This window comes from Platalea leucorodia (genome assembly GCF_965183815.1).
Source record: "Platalea leucorodia genome assembly, chromosome: 5".
Taxonomy (NCBI): domain Eukaryota; kingdom Metazoa; phylum Chordata; class Aves; order Pelecaniformes; family Threskiornithidae; genus Platalea; species Platalea leucorodia.
In genome coordinates, this window is record NC_138827.1 from 97912010 (window position 1) to 97937421 (window position 25412).

Below are 25412 nucleotides of genomic sequence, written 5' to 3' on the forward strand. Positions count from 1 at the left end.
CCTCCCCTCTTTGAGGTGGGCAAAGATGACATTGCCTAGAAAATGTCTCAGGAATTTTATTAAGAATAAAGGTCTTGGATCGGAGCGTTATCCTGTGGGTGCACATGGACACGCATTCAAACATGTCATCAGGCCTTGCCCATCAAAAGCTCCTTCTTCCCCTCCTGATTTACATTTCTTTTCCACTGCCTTGTAAAGATGGACTCATATTAAAGTCTCACTTCCAGTCCACAAATACATAAACCTATCGATCATGAGTTGCATCTTCTTAACATAAAAAAGTCCAACTTGAAGCCCCATCTCAGAGGCTTCCACATTTGTAGGTAAGCTTGAATCCACAAATACACTTGATGGGGCAAATCCTTTTTCAGAAGATCTAGAAAACAGGACTAGCCAAGCACAATTTGGGTTTTAATCTAGTCTCAACAGATGTCAAGCTGGTGAAATAATATCATCTGTCCCCCAGAGACAATGCCAGTGTGCGCATCTGCTTTTAATTGCACTTCGCTGCTAAAGAAAAAGTGAAAGCTCCTACTGTAACTCCACTTGGAGCTGTGTTGGCAAGTTAAAAGAGTCTTGATTTGGAGTCCTATGGGTTTTGTCAAGTTATTGAATTTTAGACTGGTGTAAGAAGGCCCCAGAAAAGCAAAACTCACCGGGAGCGAGCCTGTTACACGCCGCAGTCCCAGGTGGGGCATATTGCTGGGTCTGCTCAAGGACTCATCGTTTGCTGATATGCGATGGACAGTCACGACTGTCCTCTGCTCAGCAGTTCGGCCCTTGGCTAGTGGCAATGTCATGCTGCGATAGCAGTTCTTCTGAACACGGCAGACTGGGACGGCGATGCTCCAGCTCTTGCTGGAGCTGGGGCAAATCCCAAGTGTAGGGAAAAAAAAAAGACCTTGACTAGATTTCAACAGAGCTGATTTATGTTTTCAAGTGAAAGGCGGTTTTAGCTGAAGTAAACTACACAGTTTTTAGATCATTCAAAATTCATGGCAGTTTGATCCCACAGGACATCAAACAAACACAAATGATGTGCCAGGAATCCCTACAAATTGAAATAACCAAACCTTGTACGGTTCCAGCAAAAGTCTTAAACCAGTTCTAAGGAAGAAAAAAAAGGGGATTAAAATAGAGAATTTTTATTTTACTCATCTACACAAAAACATCTCCAACGCAATATATATCCAGATCAAATGCACGCAAAGAAGTAGCCCAAACATCTAATGTTTTGAAGCTCAAAAAAACCTCCAACCCACAAACCAAAACCAAATAAACAAAATGGAAATAAGAGTCATGACAAAAGAAAGTGGATTTAGATTCTGTTGCATTCTTTGCAGTGTTTTTATTTTAACATCGGACTGAAATTAAAAAAAAATATCTGAGAAAACTAACACAAAATGCAGGTAACAGACATATCATGCGTGTTACAGTCATGAGAGAGAAAATAGGCAACCAAAACTGTGACAAGAATGTGCTTAGTTATTATATTCTTTCAAGCTTGGTCTGCCAGCATTTTTTCCTTTTTTTTTCTATGTACTGGTCATCAGTGTCTGCCAAAAGACTTTTCATGAATTTGTGCGATTCCATTTCCCAAAAACAGAGGAAATGATGTTTCTCCACAACCGCAGGACTCAGCTGTAGGTTTTACACCACGATTTGTAGCTGTAAACTAACACGGTGAGATGACACCCCCCTGCCTAAATACTGAAGACCAAGCGAGTAGTGAAATTTCAGTGTGGGTTATGCAAAATGAAAGGATTAAAAAATGAAAAGAGCATTCACTTCATGTTGCTCCTTTAAAACATTATCACATAGCTCTTTTTTTTTTTTTTCCTAACCTGACCTTTTTTTCCCAATGGTTTGTCTATAACTTAATATAACTAATTCTTTTGAAATAATGTTCACAGTTAGCATAATTGGTGTTATATAGTTCTAATGTACATTGCAGAATATTCTGTCACTAGACACTAAATTGAAATTTTAAAGAAAATGATAGAAATAGCTGTAAGGGAAAAAGTACCCTTTTAAATCTAATTTGCTATGCACCGCAGTAGGGTAATGGATGCAATGAAAGTTCCTTTATTGAGTTCCCATGTCCAAAAGGTATTTAGGTAGCAAAGGATGTTAAGCAGACCCCCTGTGCTCCTCCTTTAAGTAAAGATAGCAGGAAATAAGGTATATAGGTTTGTGTCCTCCTGATTTTTATTTCCTCAGGAGTACAACTTATGCAAAGGGCACCTTAGGCTACTTGGAGGATCACAAAGGGTGCCCTCGACCCCCTCGCTGTCTGCATGAATAGAAGCATCTAAAGGATGGCTGAAGCCATACAGCGAGTTAAATCCTTCAGGTGGGTCTTTTCAAATTCCAATAGTGAGGAGTTACTGGAGAATTGGTAAGGATTTCACTAGGCCCCAGCAGGTTTGAGATCAAAAGCCCTGGTTAAATAAAAGCCTGTTGGGAAATCTTAAAACCTCTTTGTAATGTAACTTAAAAAAGTTAATACAAAGAGCCCTTAGACTGAAGCCTGTAACAGCATGAACAAAGAGTATATCAAAACTGATTCCATTAAGGGAAGGCAGACAAATAAATTCATTTAATTTAAAGAGAAATCAGATATATTACTCTGCTAAAAACTAAAAAGCATACCAGGAAAAAAAAAAAACAAACAGATTTTACAGTACACACGCACATAGAGCTGTGAATAATAGAAATAGATATATATAAAATCTATTTATAAATATCTCTCAGAACAGAGAACAGAACATTATATACACACGTATATGTTTAAGTATCAATTTATCCAATATGTGCGTGTGTGTGTGTATAATTCTAGTATATACATATTTTTATCATTTATGAGGCCTCACGCTGGGCTTTTAAATCTGCAGTTAGATATATCTATATATGTATCCAGAAAAACGCAGCTGAAAGAGCCCCTCCATTCAAACTGACACAAGACATTTTTCAACCCAATTAATTAAAAAAGATGGGTGCTCATCAGTCAGCTGGCACAGGTTTTTTTTTTCTCCATCATATTGCCAAAGTGTCACAGTGTTAGTTGTGCAGCATGTTTAAAACAGAAAATCTGGGACTAGGATTTAAGATATCGTTTATTAGCTGACCTCTTTCTGAGCAGCTCTTATACTTTTAACTCGTTGGGGGTCCTGCACCAAAGGTGGGGGGTAGGAAGGGAGAGACATAGAATTATGTAGAATCATTTAGGTTGGAAAAGACCTTTAAGATCATCCTTTTGGTGACGTGCTTGAAGATCTCATGTTGGACGTCACTGGCACACTCACCGGGGGTTGCATGCCGTTCGCACGAAGCAAGATGTCTCATATGTATCCTACGTTCACGGGATGGATGTGTTACTACAGCACATTGCTTGGGCTGGGGGGACCGCGACCGGGGGTCCCTCACTTCACAACGGGGTCGGGTCGCTTGGGCGCAGGGTGCTCTGGCACCCTTGGGAGGGAGGAGCGTGATGTTCTGTCACCCCATGGCTCACTCCCCACGCAACGAAGGGTCACAAATAATTTTGCTCCCTCCATCCTCCAAGAAAGGAAAGAGGGGGGCTGAATTTTACTGCATGTGTGAGGCTTTTCGTTATTACCGTGATGGGGGAGATGCGGACATCTCATTAGCTAGAAAGCAGATTTCACTCTCTGAGAAGTGATATTCCTCTCACAGATTTCATAGGCTGTGCAGCTAGAAGAGGGAGACGTATGCGCTATACAAACGAGGGTGAATGCCTGCAAAAAATCAGTGTTAATGTTCTACAGGATATTTTTTTTTTTAACTTTCCTCCTTATAATTAAAAATCTGACATTTTAGTTCAACAATGCTAACCCTGAGCTCATTACATTCATGTATAGTCGCGGAATGGCATCCACTCTCATTCTCTAAACCCACCTTCATGCTACCAACCCCTGAAATGCTGCCCCTACAGCAGGCACAAATCAGACTCTGTCCCTATACTCTTTAAGAACATTTTTTCTGAAGATAAGAAATCAGCAACATATCTCGCATATGGTGCCTTTCATCCCAGGGAGCAGCAATAGTTTCACAACCTACACCAATGCCATTAATTTTATTTTTTTTATTTAGACCCCTAAAATGCACAGCAATTCAAAGCCTTTTAACTACAGGGATGGTTATCATTTCAGCAATGCCATTTCTTGTTAGCTTGGGTGGATCCCACCAAATTAGTTCAAGGACCACTATTTGGCAATGGACCATTACTCTGTGCACTAAATCACCGCGGTGTCTGCTGAAGAACTGCCCTTTGCAATAGCAACCCCAGAAAATAGGCAAAATGAAGAATGCCAGATCGAGATGGGACCATGAGGGAAAGCCAGGCAAAAGGTATTGATTTTTAGGGGACCTCGGTCTCAGTGCGATGACTGACATCCTTGCCCTAGCAACAAGTATCTAATAATCACAGGAGATAAACATCACTTTTGGCTCCTTGTTTGAGAGAAAATATCTCCGAAAGCATCATATCTAATAAAATCAAAAGGTTGTGGTGGCTTCTGCATCGCTGGCAATTTTTAGTCCAGTAGAGGGTGAGGTTTTCTGGTTCAAACAGGAATTAATTGAGGGAAGTGATATGGCTTGTGTGATACACGTGACACCAGATGATCCAAATAGTCCTTTCTTGGCTTTATAATCTACAAATAACCTTGTGGAGGTACTGCTCTCCTGTGGATTAGTGGCAAACCAATGCTACTCTTGCTTGGATGAGTCTTCTGATCTAAATACCATCCAGACCTGCATGGCCTACAGGATTTGACTGGATCACGGTCTCAGACGGAGCCATTGCCAATTAATGCCAGACATACAATAAACCGGGGTAGGACACGCTCCACTTCAGGTGCTGTGCGATTCTGAAGGATCATGAATAGCTACGTAAGGAGCCAGGTCTGAAGAAAAATAATTTTGCTATAAGGCCACTTACAAATATTATTTTATACTTGCTGTCTTTACATTACCTTGCACTGTAAAAGACGCAGACTATCAGACACCATGGAGCTCTTTAGCTCTGAATTAATCATCAGATTCATTTGCAAAAGCAGGGTATAATGATGGCCATTTGCTAGTCCATAAAAATCACAAGATTCCAGAATTACATGGGTAACGGGACAACCTATTTCCATATGGAAAAACGAGCATATGGGGTCTTGTCTATCTTGCTTGGATTACAAGGCAGAGGAAATACCTGGCTGAGCAGTGCTCAGGAATTATCAGGTGGATGATATTACAGGAGCAAGCTGGGTCTTTATTTATTTGCTTTATAAAGAAGCCTCTGAGTTCAGGTTGTTGGAGTTACATAAATGCTAAGCTTCCTCCAGACTAGCTCCACAGCCTGGATTGATTGCTCTAAGTCCTTCGTTGTGACCGGTCAACGCAGGTTTCAGAAACCTGGGAAATCCATGTGATGGAAACCCCCTCCGAACTAACGGTGAGCTCAAACTCAGTCACCACCTCAAGGTCAACTAGAAATGTTTCTTAAATGCAGATATCCTTATTTCTGTCCCTATCTCTAACCGTGCTTTGTTTTAACCCCTAGGATAACTTGGTATGTAGAAGGAAATGTGTCATTTATTAAGTCAACAACCACTTCCTTCAGTATCTACAAAAATTTCTTCTGAGGTTTCCCTTTCAAGTACTGATGTTATTCAGATTTGCAGGCTGAGACCGTAGCAAAAGGTGGAAAAACTTACAGTCATTGCATTGATTAATCAGCTGCTGAAATTTGGCTTTTCAGCATGACACCTCTGTTCTCTGCAATGTAATCAATTTGTCTGTGCAGGCTCCAAAACCCCAGAGCCACACAATGCAAAAAGGCAATCTTCTGCCCTCCTTGACCACAATAAGCAACATTACTGAAATCACTGCTCCCGTACAAGTGTAGCGTGACCCCATATTTGTAGGCAGCAGAGTATGACTTCATTAAAAATCATACGCTGTGTTAGGGACTTCAAGCTTTTGCAAGGCAAGCCAGCATCAGAGCAGCATATGTCTGAAGCTGATAGTAAAATGGGTAATGCCTTAAACCCCACCTCTATACTGTTATTTACATACGTATCTTTCATCTGACATAGGCTTCCCCTCCAGCACCTTGAATATATCAGTCCTAAGGAAGAGACTTTAAGTTCAAAGAGTGCCATCCCCAAATCAAAGTAGGGGGTTATCAAGTGAGGTGCGCCGAGCAGTAAGACAAAACATATGCATTTTTAATAGGTAGCCTCTCCTCCCCCTGAGGAAGCCAAGAAAAGAGACTCTGTGAAGCTTCAGCAGAAAACAAGTTCAGTGGATTTATACCCAGGCTGCTAGTCGCAAAAACAAAATTCACGACTCTCATATATCTTTGCTAGAGGTTTTCCAAGCGCTTTTCAAAGCCCCACCCTGGGCCGTCCTGCTGACCAGGTGGACTCACCTCCAGGCAGCATTGAAAAAGAAGCCAGGGAAAAAAATGATAATAATAAAAAAAATAAAAAGGCCATGAAAGAGAAACAAAAATCTCAACAGGTCTGTATGGAATTTCAGCAGCACTTTATTTATTAATGCTTAAGTAGCTACCATTGTATTCCAGCTCCCAAAGACAGATCCGTAAGGAATAGGCCACATGCTGATTGACAGCAGCCATAATTCCATACAATGAGACTGTATTAAATTGTTTGATGTGATATGATACTCATCACTTGTAACTGATCAAACATACTGCTGCATCAAACAGTATTACAATACAATCAGGCTGGGTATGGTTCCTGCCAAGGCTGTTCATCACATTGCACACTTCTGCATTAAACATATCTATTAATAGCACCGACAAACTACTCCTATCCAAATTTTTCCAAAGAATTGTACGACATGAAATGTGCAACGAAATCCATACATAACGCTTTGCAGTTCGAGGCAGCTTTTCCGTTGGCTGAGCGCTTCAGCATGAAAGGCTTTGCTGATTTGGGGATTTGTGTAGGATAACACCAAAACTTGCAAACCTGTGCCCCAAAACAGAGATGTGACATTCCAGCTTCCTTTTTTTTTTTTTTTTTTTTCTGTTAGATTTTTTTTTCTTTCCTAAATGCAAACAAATCGGAAGATTGAATATTTTTTTGACTAAGATTTTACTTTGGCTATGGTTGCCCCCAGGAGAGCTGCTCCAGCCTGCTATCTTGCAGGAGGGAGCTGTGTTTGCTAACACTGACCCTTTTAGAGGCGGGAGACATAAATAAAAGAAACAAATTCCTTGTCACCACTGCTCCTGCTGCAGACATAGAGGGTGATACGCTGCAGCCCATGGGGGCCAGGCCTCGCTGCGACATTACAGCTGTAGGGGCTCTCTCAGATGCAGATTCTTAAATGAGCCTGGGTCTCTAGAGGGCAGAGGTCAGCTGTCCTCAAATCTGTGTGAATGCTAGATTAAGTTTATTAATCTCCCTGCTTTCACTTAAAAACCAAATTATAGGATGGTTAAATGTTAATGCCCGGGAGCTTGTGAGATGATGAATGCCCTCAGCTACCACTGCTAGAGGGGACACAAGGTGCTCAGACCCCGAAAGGGTATTAGAAGTTAGCAGGATGCACCGCGGCATACGTTTCCCCCGTGAATTACTGCGTGCCTTACGCCTGGTGTGCACTGTTTGCTGTTCTGACGGCAGCAAACGCAGGCACCCTCAGACACGAGCGGAGACACGCGGTTGCTGGGTGGAAAGCTGTTTGTCCCCATTCAGGGACTGGGGACTGCCCACCTGGCTGTCTGAGGGGGAGAGCAGATATGCCCACTACATTGCAGGGGGGCATAACCTCAACCACAGCTCTTTATATAGAATTTATACCTGTGCTTGGGTGAGATTCGAAATATCCATCCCTCTGCACCGCCTCTCCAGCGCCCAGGAACTGCATGAAACCAAGCATGCAATGAACATGGTATTTAGCAACCTTCGAAACTGCTTCTATCAGTGTATCTCATAAAACTACTCCAGCGTGTAAAAATGAAGTGATAAATGAGTATGGGGGTTCCATATAATTCCTCGTGGACAGGTATGCACATCGTAATTGGACAATCTGGCCCCTTGATTGCTATCTGAGCTTGGGAGACCAAGGATCACATAGCCATGGAAAATACGAAGTAATATGCCGGAATGCATGCCTGACTATCTGAAGCTGGCACAGAACACCGTTTTTTTTCCGAGTGGGGAATGTATACATGTCACATTTATGGATTTTTGCAAACTGCAGTGACAGAAGGTGTCTTTTGTCCTGCTTTTCACTCCTGTAGTGCCAGGGTGAGCAGATTAAACACACCACACGGCAGCAAACTATCTCTGTCGATGGAGCCAGCTCCACAAAGGTTACTTAAGCAAGGTGTGTAAGGCATTTCCTTTTTCTAATTAAAAAAAAAAAAAAACCAACAAACTTTTCCAAGATAGTAAACTGTCTCAGAATGGTACCTGAGATATAGACAGAAACAGAGATTGACTTATGATGGAGAACACAGAGGAAAGGGCTGGGAAGGGCTTTCACGCTCTGATGGCCGGTTTTCAGCAGTAACAGCTCGGTGCAGTACACACAGCTAAAGAAGCTGTAACTTTCTATCTTGGTGTAGCTAAGTAATTCAAGATGCTGCAAGTTAAATGTAACAGGAGAAAGGAAGAAGTTCAAAAACAAAGTCCCAGGCATTTCAGCGCAGCGCATAGTATGCTAAATTGTGGCATTACAGAAATTGCTAAGAGTTTGGCCGCAAAACGTTTCATACTGCACTAGCATTCTGCCTGGGCTGGGTTCCAGCAAGCCCAGACATTTTTCCCTTCACCTGTGCTTTTTCCCCCCCGCCCCGTTTGTTAACACAAACCAAAAAACTCCCACTATATGACAGAATTACAGCCCTCATCCTGAGCGTACCTCCCTGTTTATTAGATCAGCGCAACCGAAAAGTCACCACACACCAGGCAAAGATAACTGCAAATCTGTCCTTACCATCCCCATACCACCTGAGTGCCGCTATTATTCCTCATCCTTGGGGAAAGGACCCCATATGTGAGTCTCAGAAACCACCTCAGTAACTCCAAGCATCATTATCAATAGTAGGATGAACTGCAGCTGGGATGCACTGAGAAGGCACCGTAATACTCGCCCTAATCTCTGCATTCATCTCCCTGGCCCTCACTAGGAAGTTTAAGTACATTTACTGGGGATTCTTCAGCCCTTGAAAGGTAGGAAGACATCTATGAGGCTTGACGTGCTAGCTAATTAACTTGGGTTTGGAAAAAAAAATCTTCTTATCTACTTAACTTCGAGACACTCTCTTTGTTTTTAAGCCTGCAGACTACCTCCTCTTTAAAATGCACATTACGTACAGCTCAATAGTATGGAATGTATTATTTTTAACGAGGACCTATTTTAACTTGGACCTAAAACTACTAACATTTGACAGAGAGAGGTTTTTTTAAAACATTTGCAGAATCAGCTGAATGATCGTCTGTAGCCCGTGTTTCGCAAGACAGGCTACAAAATCGTCATGCTTTTTTTCTGACCTTAAAAATCCAGGAACACGAACGTATGAATCACTTGAAAAATGAACCCCCACGTGCGTACACCCCCCCAAAACCGATAAGGAGTTTAAAAAAATCTTGCCGTTTTTGTTTCTTGGTCTCTAGAAAGGGGGAATATTGAGGCTGGGAGAAAGCGATTGAATTCGTGCCTGCAGTAGTTGGGGCACGTGAGCGTTTCATGCCGCTCTTCCGAGAGCACCACGGACGCGAGCAGCTCCTGGAACAGCCCTGCTCAGAATTCAGCCGCGCTAAAATTTCTGCAAATGGCACAGAGCGGTTTGAAATCCTCACCATATTCCTACCAGATAGAACAGTGGCATGATTGACCAAGCTTTTTTTCTTCTTCTTCTTTTTTAAAGTACACATATGATGATGCATCATAGTTATAAACAGATGGTATTTGGCCTCCTTCCTATTCTCAACATTTGGAATTCCTAAACTATGTGAATTAAACAATAATATTTTATAAACATACAAGGGATTTTGCTCACTGCTTTGTTAACATAGAAATTATACAATGCTGACATTTATTTAAATTTTAAAAAGTAAACAAGAGTGTGTATTGAATTAAAGCAAACTAAAATCAACAGAAAGAAATATGTTCTGCGCGCACATTACCTACAACTGCGCGGGCCTTTTTAGGGGAGACATAATGGGATGAGGCACAAATTGTAGCTTAGACAGTCTGATCCTTTGTGCCCGAAAGGCTCATTTAACACCTCGCGGTAAACAACGGCTATTTATACCATAATTGGCCGGTTGACCATCAGTTGTTCATTTACGATGTAACCTGCTAGGATGGAGTTAAAAGAAGTTCCTTTCTGCTGGCTTTTCTAGGAGTGAAAGTGTGTTTGCAATTTTAGTACCAACTGGATTCAGTCTAACACTTGTACTTAGTATGAGAAACATTTTCATAATACCGAAATTTGGGAGAATAGGAGTATTCCTGCCAGGAAGGGAAGAAGAAAGTATTGGTTCTTAAAAGAAGAATTCTGTTTGCTTGGTTTCCTCTTTCCTTTCCATTTTAACCCCTTTTTAGGCGCCTCTCTCGCTGGGCAAAATCGAGACGCACTTAGGTTTTAATCACTATTCCCAGGTCTGCAAAGAGGTTCTGTGATGAATAAATAATGAATCGGAGATTTTAATCAGTGTTATGATTTTTGAAAAGGCTAATTACCATTGTTTACAGACATGCCTTTCCAATGCATTTCCCTCTTTCGCCTTCAAAGCTGGAAGGGTTAAGCCCCTAGCATGCATCCCTCCCACTCCTCCTCAGCGCCGTTTGCTCGCGGGCTTTGGGGGTATTGTTTGTTTGTTTGGGTTGTGGAGGTTTTGGGGGTTTTTTGGGACACCCAACCCGTAGGAGAGATGGAGCCGGGCAGCCGGAGGGGCGCAGGGCCGGGGGAAGGCTGCCCGCCCCAGGCAGCCGCTCCGCACCCGCGGAGGCGTGCGTGTGCCTTTCTCGCGGCCGGCTGATGTATAAATGTCACCAAAGAATCTTATTTTCAAATTAACACGCTATTTTTATTATCAATAATAAGAAAAAGTGGCGGGCAGCCCCCCCCCCCCCCCCTCCGCGGACGGCGGCTGGGGGGAGCAAGCCGCCGGGCCGGCCCCCGCGGAGCGATGCGGAGGCAGCCGCGCTGCGCGGAGAGGCGCGGAGCCGCCGCCGCGATCGCTCCCGGCCCCGCCGCGTCCGCTGCCCCCTCCGCGCCTTTAGCGTTATTATTATTTCTGCTTTAGCTGCCATTGGCCTCGTTTAACCCCGGCTCCCTTCTCCCCCCCCCGTCCCCCCCATCCCCTCGGCCTCCCCGGGGCGGGAAAAGCCTTTCCCCGGGCGGGATCCTGGGTGCCAAGGCCCCGCTCCCCCCCGCCGCCCCGCTCAGCGCCCGCCGCTGCCGCGCAGGCCGGGAGCGAAGTTGTACCGCACTCCCAGAGCACTTGATTATCAGTTTCCAGCAACAGCTGTGTATATTCGCTAAGAATGTAAAGAAATATCAGAAGATAATGCGGCGTTGCTATTTATTACCCTATAATTAAAGTTCTGACAGTGTTTCTATTATAAAACCTTATTTGCAAGGGTTCATAACTCAAGAGGCGAAATTTTCCTTCAAGACGAAGCCTCGCTTACCAGACTGAATCATTTTAAAAGTATTTCAGTTAAATAAGGTTAGCCTGTTGGAGGGTAAAATTCTCAAGGACTTTCATTGAGGTGCTCATTTATATCTGCAAATAAAGAACGGCAAAGTCCCCCAAATCAAGGAAATATAAGAAGGAAAATATTTTTTGCAAAATCAAGGATTCATGGAAAGGTTTTAATATAATTCTAGGAAATTATTCCCATGAAAACAATTTGTTTGAAAGAAAATGCCCTCCAGTCCTTTCCACACAAACTAGTCTTGGGCTAGTACATGAGAACCAAACTTAAAAGTGACTATGAGCAGAAATGAGACCGACTAATTCATTTCAACTGTCCTTACTGGAATAAAAACCAAAGAGTAAACAGCTTGAATGGGGAAAGGTGAATTTAATTTTCAAGGCCCTTTAACTTTTAATAATCTGAGGAACAATACGGGAGGTACATTCTACCCTCCCAGTTATCCTGATATAAATTCATTCAAGATTTATACTGGTGTAATAGAGAAGCAGAATTTGCTCCATGATTTCTAATGAACTGCTGGCTCGGTCTTTAAAAATGCAATTAGAAAAATCTAGCCTCCTAATTCAGAACAGCTTTGAGCTAAGTCAGAGGTCTCGATGCTGCAAACAGGGATGGGAGCCAGTCTGTACCACGGCTCCTCGCGGTGCCTGCAGCACGACCGGAGCCGGGCTAGGAATGCTGGAAACGGTTTGCTACAAAATTCCCTAGTTATTTTAGGATTTTCTTTTCTATTATACGGGAAAAGACAATTCTCATGTGGAATAAACCTGCGTTTCCTGTGATCTCAAATACTAAGACAAAACGATTGTAGGATTAGGTGCCTGGCCTGTTATTGATGCAGGAGGCAAGGAGCCGTCTGGTCGGAGCGCTGCCTGGTGAGACGGGCAGCAGTCGGGAAAACCCATTCGGCTTTAACTCTCCGCCGAAACTTGTATCAAAGCCCTTGCAGTTGCTGTGTCAATGCAGGTGAAACATCAATAAATATGAAAGTAAGTCAAGGGCTAATTCTGTCATTTTACTCATAAGATTAGGTCTCTGCATTCACCGCTTACTCATGTGTGTAGGAACAACGGGACCGAGAACCCAATTTGTCTCTCTGACCTTTTGAAGTGAAGGCTTCAAATGAAGCAGCGCGGAGCGGCTGTCTCGTTTGATCTTCAGAAACCGCGAGGCAAAACTCCTCAGGTTGTTTCAGGCTGCCGCGGGCGGGCGGGGGAAGGCTGCCTCGGGGGACCATCGCCTCCCGCGCCCTGCAAGTCCCACCTCACCCTCTCGGCTTGAGGACCTCGAAACAGGCCGGGGTGGCCGCCGACACGAGGCCAACCTGCAGGTCCTCGGAGATGCGGCGAGGACATTTTCATCCTTGGTCTAGAGTAGCTGCGTATCTTCGCCAAGAATGTCAAGAAATACCAGAAGATAATGCAGCATTGCTATTTATTACCCTGCAATTAAAGTTCTCACAGTGTTTCTATTATAAAATGTTATTTGCAAGGGTTCGTAACTCAGAGGGAAAATTTTCCATCAAGACGAAGCCTCGCTTACCAGACTGAGCTGGGTATGGCTAAAGTATCCCTGATCAATAAGTAACCGAAGCAGAGCATCACCTCGCCAAGGACCTGGGTGAGACCTCCTTCGGTCATGGGCCTGATCAGGGCGTGCACCGAGGACAGCAGGAGTCTTCAACTCGAAACCACCGAGCTTCGGTGTATCGAGCCTGTTCACTACAAGCCCTAGCACAACGTTACAGCATCTCCTCTTTCCCTTTTATCGGTTTGGAGAATGACTCACTGTGAAACTCGAACCGATTCGCTTTCATTATACCATGCCTCAGTTTCCCCATCAGTAACGACAAAAAAAATTTCCTCTTGTCAGTGCAAGGTGTGAGAACATCGGTGAACATTTATGATACGCTCCGATCAGAAGTGCAAGGTAGTCCTGTTACTTGGCTCTACCAAGTATGACTACTGCACCTACGCACGCTGTCTTGAGAAGACCACTTCTCAACCCCATTAAACGCCCAGACCCAAGCTGGGCTTTGGTTGAGCAGAAATGAGGAGGAACCACCATACAAGACAGACGATTACTGCAAAATGACATCTCTGCAGCGCTAGGAAAATATCCCAACACTTACCGTTTGACCTCCCTTGGGTTTTTTGATGGCTTAATGGAGTAATTTTAAAGAGAGGTAGCGCATGCTCCCTCTCGCGCTGAAAAAGGACAGTTCGGCACCCTGATGGCGTCAGAAGGCACGAAGGCACGTGTGCGGAGGGGGACCGGCCCGCACATTTCACCTGCTGTGGACGGTGCTCGGGCAAAGGAAAGATGCTGATGTCTGCTGCCGGGTGACGGCCTGCCGGGACGGGGAAAGCAGCTCCCCTGCCTGATCCAAGGGAAGCTGAAACCACAGCTGTCCGCAAAGAGAGGTCTTACCAGGCTTCGCATCGTTAACGCCTTACCGAGAGTCCTCTTCTTCCTTCTTCCCAGCGCGGAGCTGAAAATCTTGGAATTGTCATAACGTTTTATTATCACTTGCAAAACAGATTCTACTTCATCAGATAAAGACACAATTGCATTCATTGACTCTGACACAAGGATATGCATAGTGATAAACATACAGATAGATGTACACACTTATACATGAATGAGATATGCTAATTAAAAATTGCAGTGGGCACTTTATTAAAAATTTATTGTACAATCTACATCTTCAAAACATTTTACATCAACAAATATAGCAGCTTGACTGCTGGAATCATAAGTGATTTATCTTTAAAAGACTGTATTTGTAACTGGATGCAAAGATTCTTGATGAACTGCCATTACATTTAAACTACTGGTTTTTATTGGAAGTATTTTGACTGTTATCTGTTTGTTCTCCATCCTTGAGAGAAATAAAACAAGTGTCTCGGCTTTCATTTTATCGGATAGATGGCACCATGTAGCATATTTCCCATGCTAGTTTGAATTACAGCTGTTCATCTTTCAGCTTTCTTTAAGATTAATTAAATGCAAATGTAACTCTGCGAATCATGGGATTACCTGCCAGACCCCTTATTAATACCTTCACTTAAAAACCCCTGTGCCAGAGAGTCATTAATTTGCAAAAAAAAAAAAAAAAAGAAGAGTGCTAAAGCAGCCCTTTGCCTCCAAACAACCCGGAGATGGCTGCCCAATTAGTCCGGCAGCGTTCGGATCCTCCTTTCAGGCCCTGTGGCCCTTTGAGGACAGAATAAGGCTCCAATGATAACCTGGCAACCTAGGTAGAAACTCAGCCAAGTGTGAGCGTTTGAAGCTGCAGCTTGGCTGCCATCGTGTCGGCGAAAAGAAAGAATTCAGGCACCATGTCATCCAGTACAAAGGATAAAAACAGATTCAACCGGAAATTCAATGTGGCACCACATATGGGATACATGAGTGCGGTTATACAACAGGCCACATATTTTTTTTGAACAGTCTCCTGCATGTGATGCCGAGGACATGTGTAACCATCATAACGTCTCTAAGAATCTGTATTTAATTTGAGCTGGGGTGGTGGCAGGGATTGGAGATCTGAAGCCGCCACAGGTTTGTGGCAGATGGCTCTGTGTCAGCTATGACAAGCAGCCAGGCTCGGCTTCCTCTGCAGATTTTCTTTTCTCTCTGATCAGGTAAATATGGGCACACTCTGGAAACTTCCACAATTCTGCCTGAGGCTGCAAGTTTGTGACTTAGCCCCATCTGTCACAAATCTTCCCTCGGTTCTGCTGCGAGCAGAGACCTGAATTTACCGCCGAGCGCTGCCCAAGAAAACCCAGCCGTCTCGCCCTACGAGGAAGCAGAAGAGAAAAGCGCACGAAGCCGCGTTAGATGCCGGGATGCGAGAGGGATGTCTCTCGCGCGGGAAGGAGCACGGCTCCGTGCCGAAACGCTCTGCAACACCCAGGATTTCCACAGCGGTGGAAGGGAGTTCGTCGGAGAACTCTTACACGGCGTTATTTGGAAACGGGGTGAATTCAGCATTTTTTTTTTTTTAAGACAGGTAAGCTGGTTGGCAGAGCCAGGTTATCTGCTCCTGGGTGAGCACCGTCAAATGTCCGTCTGCTTTACTGGCGGTCTCAGCGGGCACGCCAAGGACTGAACACCCGCGGGGACCGAGCTGCCCCTCTCACCCTCAGCCATGGCCGAACCAAGATCTGGCAGGAGCGAGGGCGTAATTCTCCTGCTTGACCATCATCGGTCTGGCTTCTGGGCCTCATTTTAGAATCAGCTTGGAGAGAATAAATTCAACTCCTTTTTTTGGGGGTGATAACTCTGCAAAGGTCTGGGCATTTGTTTTTCAAGGAACAGTGATTCAGTCAACAGTTCCTAAATATGCAGAGAGAAAATCATCAAAAGAAGCAAGTTTTCAGATAAAGCAAGATCTCCCCATGAAGAACAGGCAGCATGATGTCAATAGCATTACAATATTCTTTCTATATTCTACAATCTAATAATATTCTATAATCAACTTTTTTGTTTCTTCTGTCCTAAGATCGGAACTGAAGTAATTAATATCTACTCTGCCATCATTAGACTTCAGAGTTAACCTTTAGAATTTAGTAAGGGCTGTTCATCCATTCAAACCTGCTGTTTCAGGACAGCTGGAATTCAAGCAGACAGTACTGATTTGGCATACATTTTATGCTCTTTTCTAAAAATTACCTTAACAAAATTAAGAATTAGAGACTACTATTCAGCACAAAAACTGAGATTTGGCAGGCTAGACAGCAGAGTGATTTACAGAGCTAATTTGTATCGGGTCAGCTTTACTCTGTGACCCAGCTCCTTCCCTCTGTAAGTGAGTATTGGAGAAGAATCAAGGTGGAAAGCAGCTTGTAGTAATTACTTTTGGAGCTCAACTTTCAAACTCCAAGCACCTTTGGAAACCATCATCAACAGACAGCGCTGGTTTACACGAATTGGGTGCACTGTGAAGCCCGAGTCAGAGCTATATAATACTCCTCAGTAGAGTAGCAGTATTTCCCTGAACAAACTGGTCTGTTCTGAAGTTTCATATATCAGCCTTTTAAAACTCATTTCATTCTTTCTGTTTTTAAACAAAGAACCATCAAATGTTGGATGCGAATCTATGCAAGATACCCTGGTGGGTACCTTGCATAGGATGGTTCAGAACACGCTGAACAACTACAACAGTAGGAAACCAGTTTCAGGCTTGCTTTCTCAAGGTAATTTGAATAAACTTTACTGAAAAAAAGAAGTGTTCATGCTTTTGGCAACTTTTCTTTCAAAGTCCATCATATTTCCTTTGACCCATTTCTCCATCTACCATTTTGCAGTGGCTGTAGTTCACCTGCCAGTTTTCAGTTACTTTCCAAAACTAAATTGGAAGCTATCTAGTATTGTTATAATAAAAAGTTCAAAGTCCTGGTGTTTACCCTGAAAGATGCACACATAACTGCTTTCTTAATGAATGCTTTCTCCTGCTACGAGCTATAGACCACCATTTTCAGAGAGCTGAAATCTCTTCAGAGAGCCAAGAGCAAGGCAAGCCCGGGGAGAAGTTGAGATGCAGGACACACACGTGTGTATATGCATACCTATATTTATGTCTACATATTATGGCTGGATCCCAGAATGACCTAGCAGGCAACTTCTACAGCCTACCTGCTAGCTCATTTCTTCCAGGGTGAGGATCCACAGTAGCTAGCAGACCTCACTCTACCACAGCTGCTTCCAGAGCCACATGCTGCTTGAAGACCTAAGGTTGACCCAAAATGCTCAAATTGTCTCCCATGGTCCAGCAGATCTTCACACCTGTGCAAGACTCCCAAGCTAGCTGGATTTCACCCGTATCAGCTGTACATATGGGAATGAAAGCCATCAAGACTTCAGTCTAACCTAGATACGACCCTGAGCAACTTAATCCAACTCTGAAGTTAGATCCTACTTTGAAGCTGGTCCTGCTTTGAGCAGAGGCTGACCAGATGACCTCCAGAGGTCCCTTCCTAAATTACTCTATGATTCTATGTTCTAAATAAGTAACCAAAGCTTTCTTTCACATAAGAAATCCTTATGTTATATACATTTTACTTAGGATCCCATGCCTAAGCACTGACACAGAGATGGGAGAGCACGGACACAGCATGCCGCACTCCAGAGCTCCCAAGCTGCTCTAACCTTCCCATACAGGCTCCGAGAAGCAGATCTAGACCATCTCTGAAACCATTTTAAATTATGCTCATTGGGAACCCAGCATCTCAAGAGGCAGGTACAAGTCTCCCACTTGCGCTTTCGACCTCCGTCTGACCTGCACCTAATGCTAACCAGGTAGAAGCACAAATTCAATACGATGCCTTCTTTTTTCTCTGCAAACACGCTCTACTGGAAATATCTGTACAATTTGCACATCCTATAGAGCTCTAAATTAACTTTATCAGCTCAGGACAAAAGATCTGGAGAACACTGTAAGCAAACATCTGCTCAATATACATTCACCATTAAAAAGTAAACAGTATGTTTGGCTCCATAAGGAGCAGGTTGAAAATTATCAGAGTACAACACAAGACATAAACTGATGGCATGGCCTAGAATACTGTGTAAAGTAATGACTGCACCAGCACAAAAACAGCTCTCCAGCATCAAAATGGTTTGAATGATTGGAGATAAGAATATAAACACGGAATAACATTCACGAAGACAGACTGAGAAGACTGGGATACTATTAAGAGTTTGACAAATGTTTCTAAAATCACGAATGGTATAGAAAAGATGCATGGGGAGCTTCTGCTTCCAGGCAGCCAACTCCAGAACAAGAAGATGCTCAATGCAACGGAAGGTGGGGAAATCCTGAGCCAACTGGAGGAAATGCTTCTGATGCCGTCTGTAAATATATGATGAACCGCTTTGCTATAAAAGGACGTGACAGACAAGAACAGGGGGTGCCAAGGGCCTGAATGTCAAAGGGAGAACCGTTATCTACAGCCTCACAATACTTAATACCAGAAGAAGATTATGAAAGATGATAAAATCTCCAAGTTCAGGGTTAGGACCAATCTCTAACTCTAAAAGACAAAGAGAAGACCTTTAATATCCTACTTCTACCTGTGCCAGCCTTCTCCCAAACATCTGATGCTCACCACTATCAAAAACAAGGTATTAAAACACATGGCGTGCTGATCCAGAGTGGCAGTTAGCATCCTTACGGAAAAACTGATTTCTCGTGGAGTTTGGCTAGGTAAGGATAAGGGCAGAGGCACTGTCCCTGGCTCTTACATGGTCTGTACAAGAACTACGAACGACTACTACTCCTTGCAAGAGGGCTGAGTGGCTGATGGGACGTCTGGCATGAGGCTCCCCCGCATCCTCCCGCGTCCAGCGCCCACGTCCTTAGGCTGAGAATGCCTCCTGCTGCCTTCCTAGCTATGCCTAAATATTAAAGCTGGACCAGGAGCGGTTTTCCCTTCTACGTGTTTTCCTGAAATACCAAAGATACTGCTTTATGTCAAATCACAGTAAAAAGAGAAGGAAAAAAGAAAAAAAGAAAGTTTTGTTAGAACTGCCCTCTACAGCCAAATCCTGAGACTGGAAACAATTCAGATGTCTACGGTCTAACTGGGATCTTAATTTGATTTTACAGCAGTTTAATCCCTTTGAATTCAGCAGACTTCCTTCTACAGTGGTGTAAGAAAGAAAAAAAAAATCACGCCATGTGTCTTTTCATAGGCAGGTGAGCTTCTGTAGTGTGATGGAAATGAGAAGATGAATGTCAGAAAGTGGGCCAAATTCTTTTCTCTGTTAAACAAGCATGAGTGAGAGTAGGATTTTTTTGTAGGAACTGAAGCTGACAGCATGTCAACCAGCACTCATTCAGCTGGGAGGGCTGGGAGAGATTATTTAAAGTTGTCAGCTCCTTCCATGCCTGGCTTTTGGCAACTCTTCTTGTCCCTTTCCACTGTATACTCTTTATACATGCTGTTTTAAATTAAGAAACTGAAGTGAGGGAACTGAAAGGTAAACTTAAAGAAAATAATGCAGAAACAAATGCTTTGCCCTATTTTTTTTTTTTTTTATTTTAAATCTACTAGATAGGGAGCTTTCAAACACTGACGGGTCTTATGGTGTACTCCGATGGAAACCGATGCCCTGTTGTTGTTACTTGCTTCATTCTGGCTCTTACTTTGGCAACCACAAATACCCGGAACCAGAGAGCAACATTTGACTCCATAAAACTGGAACAGAACAAATAATTGATAACAAATGAGGTTTGCTTTCCACTCATCTCACTCTTCTGTTAACAACGGGTAGAAGGCAATGGCAAAATGCAAATAAGCCAGCCTTGGGTGCGGTGAGAATACGCAGGGTAAGTAGTACATCATTTGGAAAGGTTTTCATAGGTGCTTACGTTATGGACATTTTAAAAAGTCTGCCAGCATGAATCTGCTCCGTCGCGTTAAGCTATTGCAGTTTAATGTCCCGGTCTATGCATTTTCCCAGGGATATTCACTGTCTCCGGCTCCCAAACCTGACCGCCCCGCCGCCGTTTATCTCCCTTTTGTCCCTAACTTTGTCAGCACAAGCACTGAGGACAACTGACGGAATAAACCGCCTGTTTAATTAGACTGCTGTCTAATTATTATGGCTATCCTTAGTAATAAAACCCCAACAATATGTAAAAGGATAAGCCAAGGTACTTCTGATGAGGACTGCTTCCCAATCTATGAAGCAGAATCCCCAACCAGTAGAGAAAAGCACTGTTTGCTTTTAAAGCATTTTTACTTTCAAGACTTCGCAGCTATTTTACGAACTTCAGGCAGGGAGCATGTCAAGAAGGTTTCTGAAAGAAAAATTGCTAGTTAGTATGCACTACTGTGCTAGGGGTGCCTTTTCTATTCCACTATAGTATATATAATATTATACCGATCTGAAAAAAGTGAAAATACAGTGGAAGCGCTGCGTACCCTTCACGATGTCACTCTTTTCAGCTTCCTAAAAAGCAGCATCGTTCCAACTATAATTACATTAGCAGCACATATCTAAGTTAGCGTTTTTCTAGGAGGTTTTGCGGATAGTTTCATTGCGAAAGGAAGACTTGGCATACGTGGGTGTAGGTACAAAAAGACAACTCTAACAGTATTCTCTGAGCTGATCCAAAGCCTATTAAAGACAACAGGGATCTTTTCTCTGGTGCTCACAGGTTCTGGATTAGGCTCTGCTTTACTCATTTTAAAAGGATCCCCCATTCAGCTCAATTACTACCTGTTGCAGCCACTCAGCCCGAACGCTCAGAAGATCTGACCGGGGCTGCACTGCCGATGGTGCACACGTACGAGGGGTAGGATAAACACCTTCAGCTTCTGCCTGCAAATCATCCCAAAGCATTTTTTTAATAAAAGAAAATTAGCATTTTCCTTCTGGGGTTCGTGCACACATTTTAAACCCGTGCTATTTTATATCAGTATTCGCTCTACCGTTATTTCCATTTTGAGTGCGCCTTGGCTCTGTTTAGGAGCTGGGGAGCCACACCTAGAGAGAAGATCCACGTGAACGCAACTATTAGCTGAACTTGAAGCATTGGGAAATGTCAAGGTAAACGTTTAAGGACTGTTTTCCCTTTGAAGCCACCATGTATAACTATACGATACTATTGACTCAAGAAGTAATGCTGAACACTGGAAGTGTTCAGTCAGCATTTTAAACTATTATGAGCTACCTTCTGAACCATTGCCAAGTTAATAGACAATGAAAGATAATGAGCTTGAAATTGGGTGTTAAATTGCATTTTTGGTTCTCTCCTTTTTTCTTGAAGTTTAACTGTTTCCTGCAGAAACAACATCATCTTTGATGTATCATTATGTAAATGTCTATTTTTAGGTCACAAAAAAAGTCAGGCGAGGGCTAAACCCTCGCTCCTCCTGCTACATGTGTGCGCGGAGGGGTGGGGAGGCAGACGCCACGCGGCGAGACCCAACACTTTCTGCTCCCCAGAGGGAGGAAGGTGGAGAGATGAGGTTAGGTCTGCTGCCAGCGTGAGCCTCCAAATTAAGAAGGAGATTACTCGACTCGCTCATTAACAGCGTGCCTGGACGGCGACAGCCAGGGAACGCTAAAAAGACCACATTTGTATTGCACGGCTAACACGAGGAGTATTTCTATGCATTGCCAAGCCTTTAAGGGCTTTCAGCTGAATTCAGGTTTTTTACAACCTGAAACACCTTTGTCGTGCAGGGGTAATGTGTAGCCAACCTGCCCACGGCATCGCCAGGACTGTAAAAGTCAGAAAACGCTCTAAGTTTACATATCAGCATGCAGAAAATAGCAGTTATTTTTCTAAAAGCAGCATCGTGTAATAATAGCTCTTCACTGGAATAATATAAAATTTAGTGCTTCATCTACAATCGCGTAATTAAAAAAAAAAAAAAAAAAAAAGAGTGACTCCTAGCAGTATAAATACACCTCTTAAAAATGTGGAAGTCGGTCTAGCACTGAACACTCGATCAGAACTTGAATGGAAGGTCTGCCACTGAAACTGTAATTTCTCTACATAAATAACTGCAAAGAATAGGACATGATAAATAACAGCAAATTATGCTTCCGATAAACTTTTTTTATGTTCGACATACCTGAAAAAGCAAAGAGTTAAAATAATCAGAATTATGAAAATAATTCAAACAATTCCAAAAGGCAGAGAAATCTTACCTGATACCTGTCACCTGCGGTTTTTGAGGACTGAAGATTAAATTAGGATAGGAAGGTAGGCTTATCCTCATTAGGATAATTGTAGGATCTTTCTTTTATTTTCCTTTTAAACTAATGAGTTGCATTAATCCAGGTTCATTTTTATAAGCCTCTTGGGTCCAAATGTAAAGGACAGTCATTTTAGAAAACAATAAATTAAAAAAAAAGCATGTAGCATGCATTAAGTGCACGTATTTCATAAGACCTAGGTTAATACAACTGGCATCTAGTTTAATTAATCCTTGTTAGTGTAACGACTAATATCCCTCCCTAGCATGTTTCCTTTAAACATTAGTATGTTAATTAAATGTTGTTTTTTTAAGGGTTTTTTCCCTTTGTACTTCAATATGGCATTATATCATGTAAAACTATTCTGAACAACTACCTTATAGAGATGTTTCCTTACAATATCTGGTCTCTTGCAGAAATTCTGAAGCCTTTTAAAAAGCTGTTCAGGTGTAGAATACAGATATTCAGCTGCAGGAAAAACAGATACATTTTTAATGAAACAAAAACCTCAAAGCACACACTCGATATTAGTCACTTTACTAATTAAAAATGCATATTGCTCTGTGCCGCCTCGTGTTTTACATTATTTAAGCATGATTTTATAAGGTTACCTCAGCTCACAAGGATGTTTAATGCTAAATAAGACTGTGTAGTTGTGCTGTTTAGACATCTCCTTTGGGTGATTAAAATACATTATTCTAATGTAACACAATGCATATGTGATACATTTAGTGATGAGATTTTTCAAAGAACTGGTACTACATTAGTGTGTATCCTGTACCGCAGTTGCATACTATTAAGTATTAAATTGTTTAAATAATTTCGTGCGATTTTCAGGCTTTTTTTTTTTTCTGTGTATCAGAAAAATCTGCAAACCATTGCAGCATCACTGACCTTTTAACAAAAATCTATCATTACGGGTTGTGTATGCTAACAATGAAGAATGCTATTTCAAAACTTGCTTTTGTGTTATCTTAAAAGAACAGATGGCAAATATAAACTTTGTCTAATGTATTAAAACACATAAAATTTTCCTTAACACTAACATGTTGGCTTGCCAAATAAACAATTGCTTTTGCTCAAGTTTATTCTCAAACTTTATATTTTAGCACGAATCACGTTATTACGTTTCAGCAAAAAGAACGTGCAAGAAAGCAGCTACCTGGAAATATCTCTGGGTACACCAAGGCTTTGGGGCACAGCGGATAACAGCCGCAATGGACAGCTTCGACCCTGAAGATTAGAAATAATAAATACACAAAAATAGACGTTAGCGAGGCAAAAACTTATTCTGGTGCAAGAGCATTGAGGTTGACTCCATATAGCAAGAGTGAAACAGTTTTTTCTGCAGCAGCATAATCCTTCTAAATGCCAAAGTTGCTCTTTTTAAAGAAAATTTTATTGATCATATGAATTACATAGAACAGAACAGCGAGCATATGTTTTGTTCGCTGAATAAATCAAAGCGCAGCTCTGCATTTTTTTGTTTTTTAAATACTGTTTAACACATTTTATAATCAGCAGACAGACACATGTAACAACATGGTGAAGTATGGACGGCTTTTCTTAATAATGCTGCAGAAAAACCAGGGCATACGTGCGCACGTTTGGATGTACGGGAACGTATACACAGATGCACGCAATCACCATTACCTGGCAGAACAGATATTCTCCTTCGACTTTAACACTCCAAAGGTTACAGTTAAATATAGCCTAGGAAGAACTTGCAGCGTGCTCCGGGCTGGGATATTTTAGCTTATGCACATGCTCCAGATAATTTCCTTTATTTTTCGGGACATAAACTGTCGTATTTTTTAATAACGACTGATGAGATTCCTTTGCCACAGCGCGCGATGCTTTGTACTTGTGTTTTTTCAAGGAACAATTTACATATCTCCTGCAACATCAAACCACAATATTTTGTAATTGCGACACAGTGGCGCAAAGTTTTCTAGTAGCGAATCTGAAGAAAAGCTATGCTCTTCGGGTTCGCATTTTAATAACTGAATGGGTTAAGGCATCAAGTTTTCAGTTTATTTTTTTTGCATAATGACCATTGATCTGACATAATGTCCCTCCAAAGATACAACTGTAATTTCTGTTGGCCAGAAATTACACAGTGAAATTCAAAACACTTCTTAAAATATGTTTATTTTATGAGAGTCTTTGAATTTCCTCCAACATGTTGACCATACGAGAGCTTTATTTTTAACTTCAGTTTCCCTCAGTCCCCAGAAAAAAATATCTGAAATCTTGTCAACGTTCACCTTTTCTATTTTCAGTGACAATCCAAAAGGCTTTCGCTACCTTCATGTGCATATCGGGTTTGGTACTTTATTACAGGCACCAGAAGGAACTCTGTTTCCTTTAGATCTACCCAGTTTTAAACAGGGAAAAAAAAAAAAAATAAAGAATAACATATTCTGCTTTCATGCTAGAAAACTATGCATATCCACAAAACCCAAAGATACACATTTCTCTGCAAATGCTTTTGCTAAGCAATGATTGCTAGTTCTTTTTCATAAACTTTTAAAATTTGTAATTTATGTTTTTTTTTTTAAATAACATATGCACTTCAGATTGCATTTTAAACATTAACAACAATTTCAAAGTGTACATCGTCTAGCACTATATTTTTTACCAAAGGGAAATGTTTCTGATGTGTGATTTAATTGATGATTTCAGTTCTTAAATATTGTGTCATATGTCAAAGCAAATAGATTTTTAAAGTTTTCTTTAATCTAGGAGAAAAAAAAAAAGAGTGAAACTGTGGACATTTCAGTAATAGCTCAGATCACTAAGTTATGTTAAAATATTTGCTTTTTAATCATATCGTCTGCATGAAAAAAAAAAAAAAAAAAGAACAGCTCCCTAAACCAAAACTGCAGGCCAAGATGCAATCTGAGTCATCGTTTGAGTACGCAATTTCCCCTTATGAAAACCCTCGATCAGGATCATGAATTAGT

At 42.1% G+C, this 25412-nt stretch overlaps 1 protein-coding gene across 2 annotated transcripts in view; it reads right to left on the bottom strand.

The window, feature by feature from the left end:
* Positions 1-14452: 14452 nt before the first annotated feature.
* GTDC1 (glycosyltransferase like domain containing 1) overlaps positions 14453-25412 on the bottom strand; it is a 159765-nt gene continuing 148805 nt past the window's right edge. For both annotated transcript variants that reach the window (XM_082312088.1, XM_082312087.1), the window contains 3 exons: positions 23609-23679; positions 22823-22914; positions 14453-15528 (listed from right to left, as the gene is read on the bottom strand). In XM_082312088.1, coding sequence (XP_082168214.1) covers positions 15445-15528; positions 22823-22914; positions 23609-23679 — 247 coding nt within the window. In that variant the 3' untranslated portion in view covers positions 14453-15444. The remainder of the gene's footprint in view (positions 15529-22822; positions 22915-23608; positions 23680-25412) is intronic.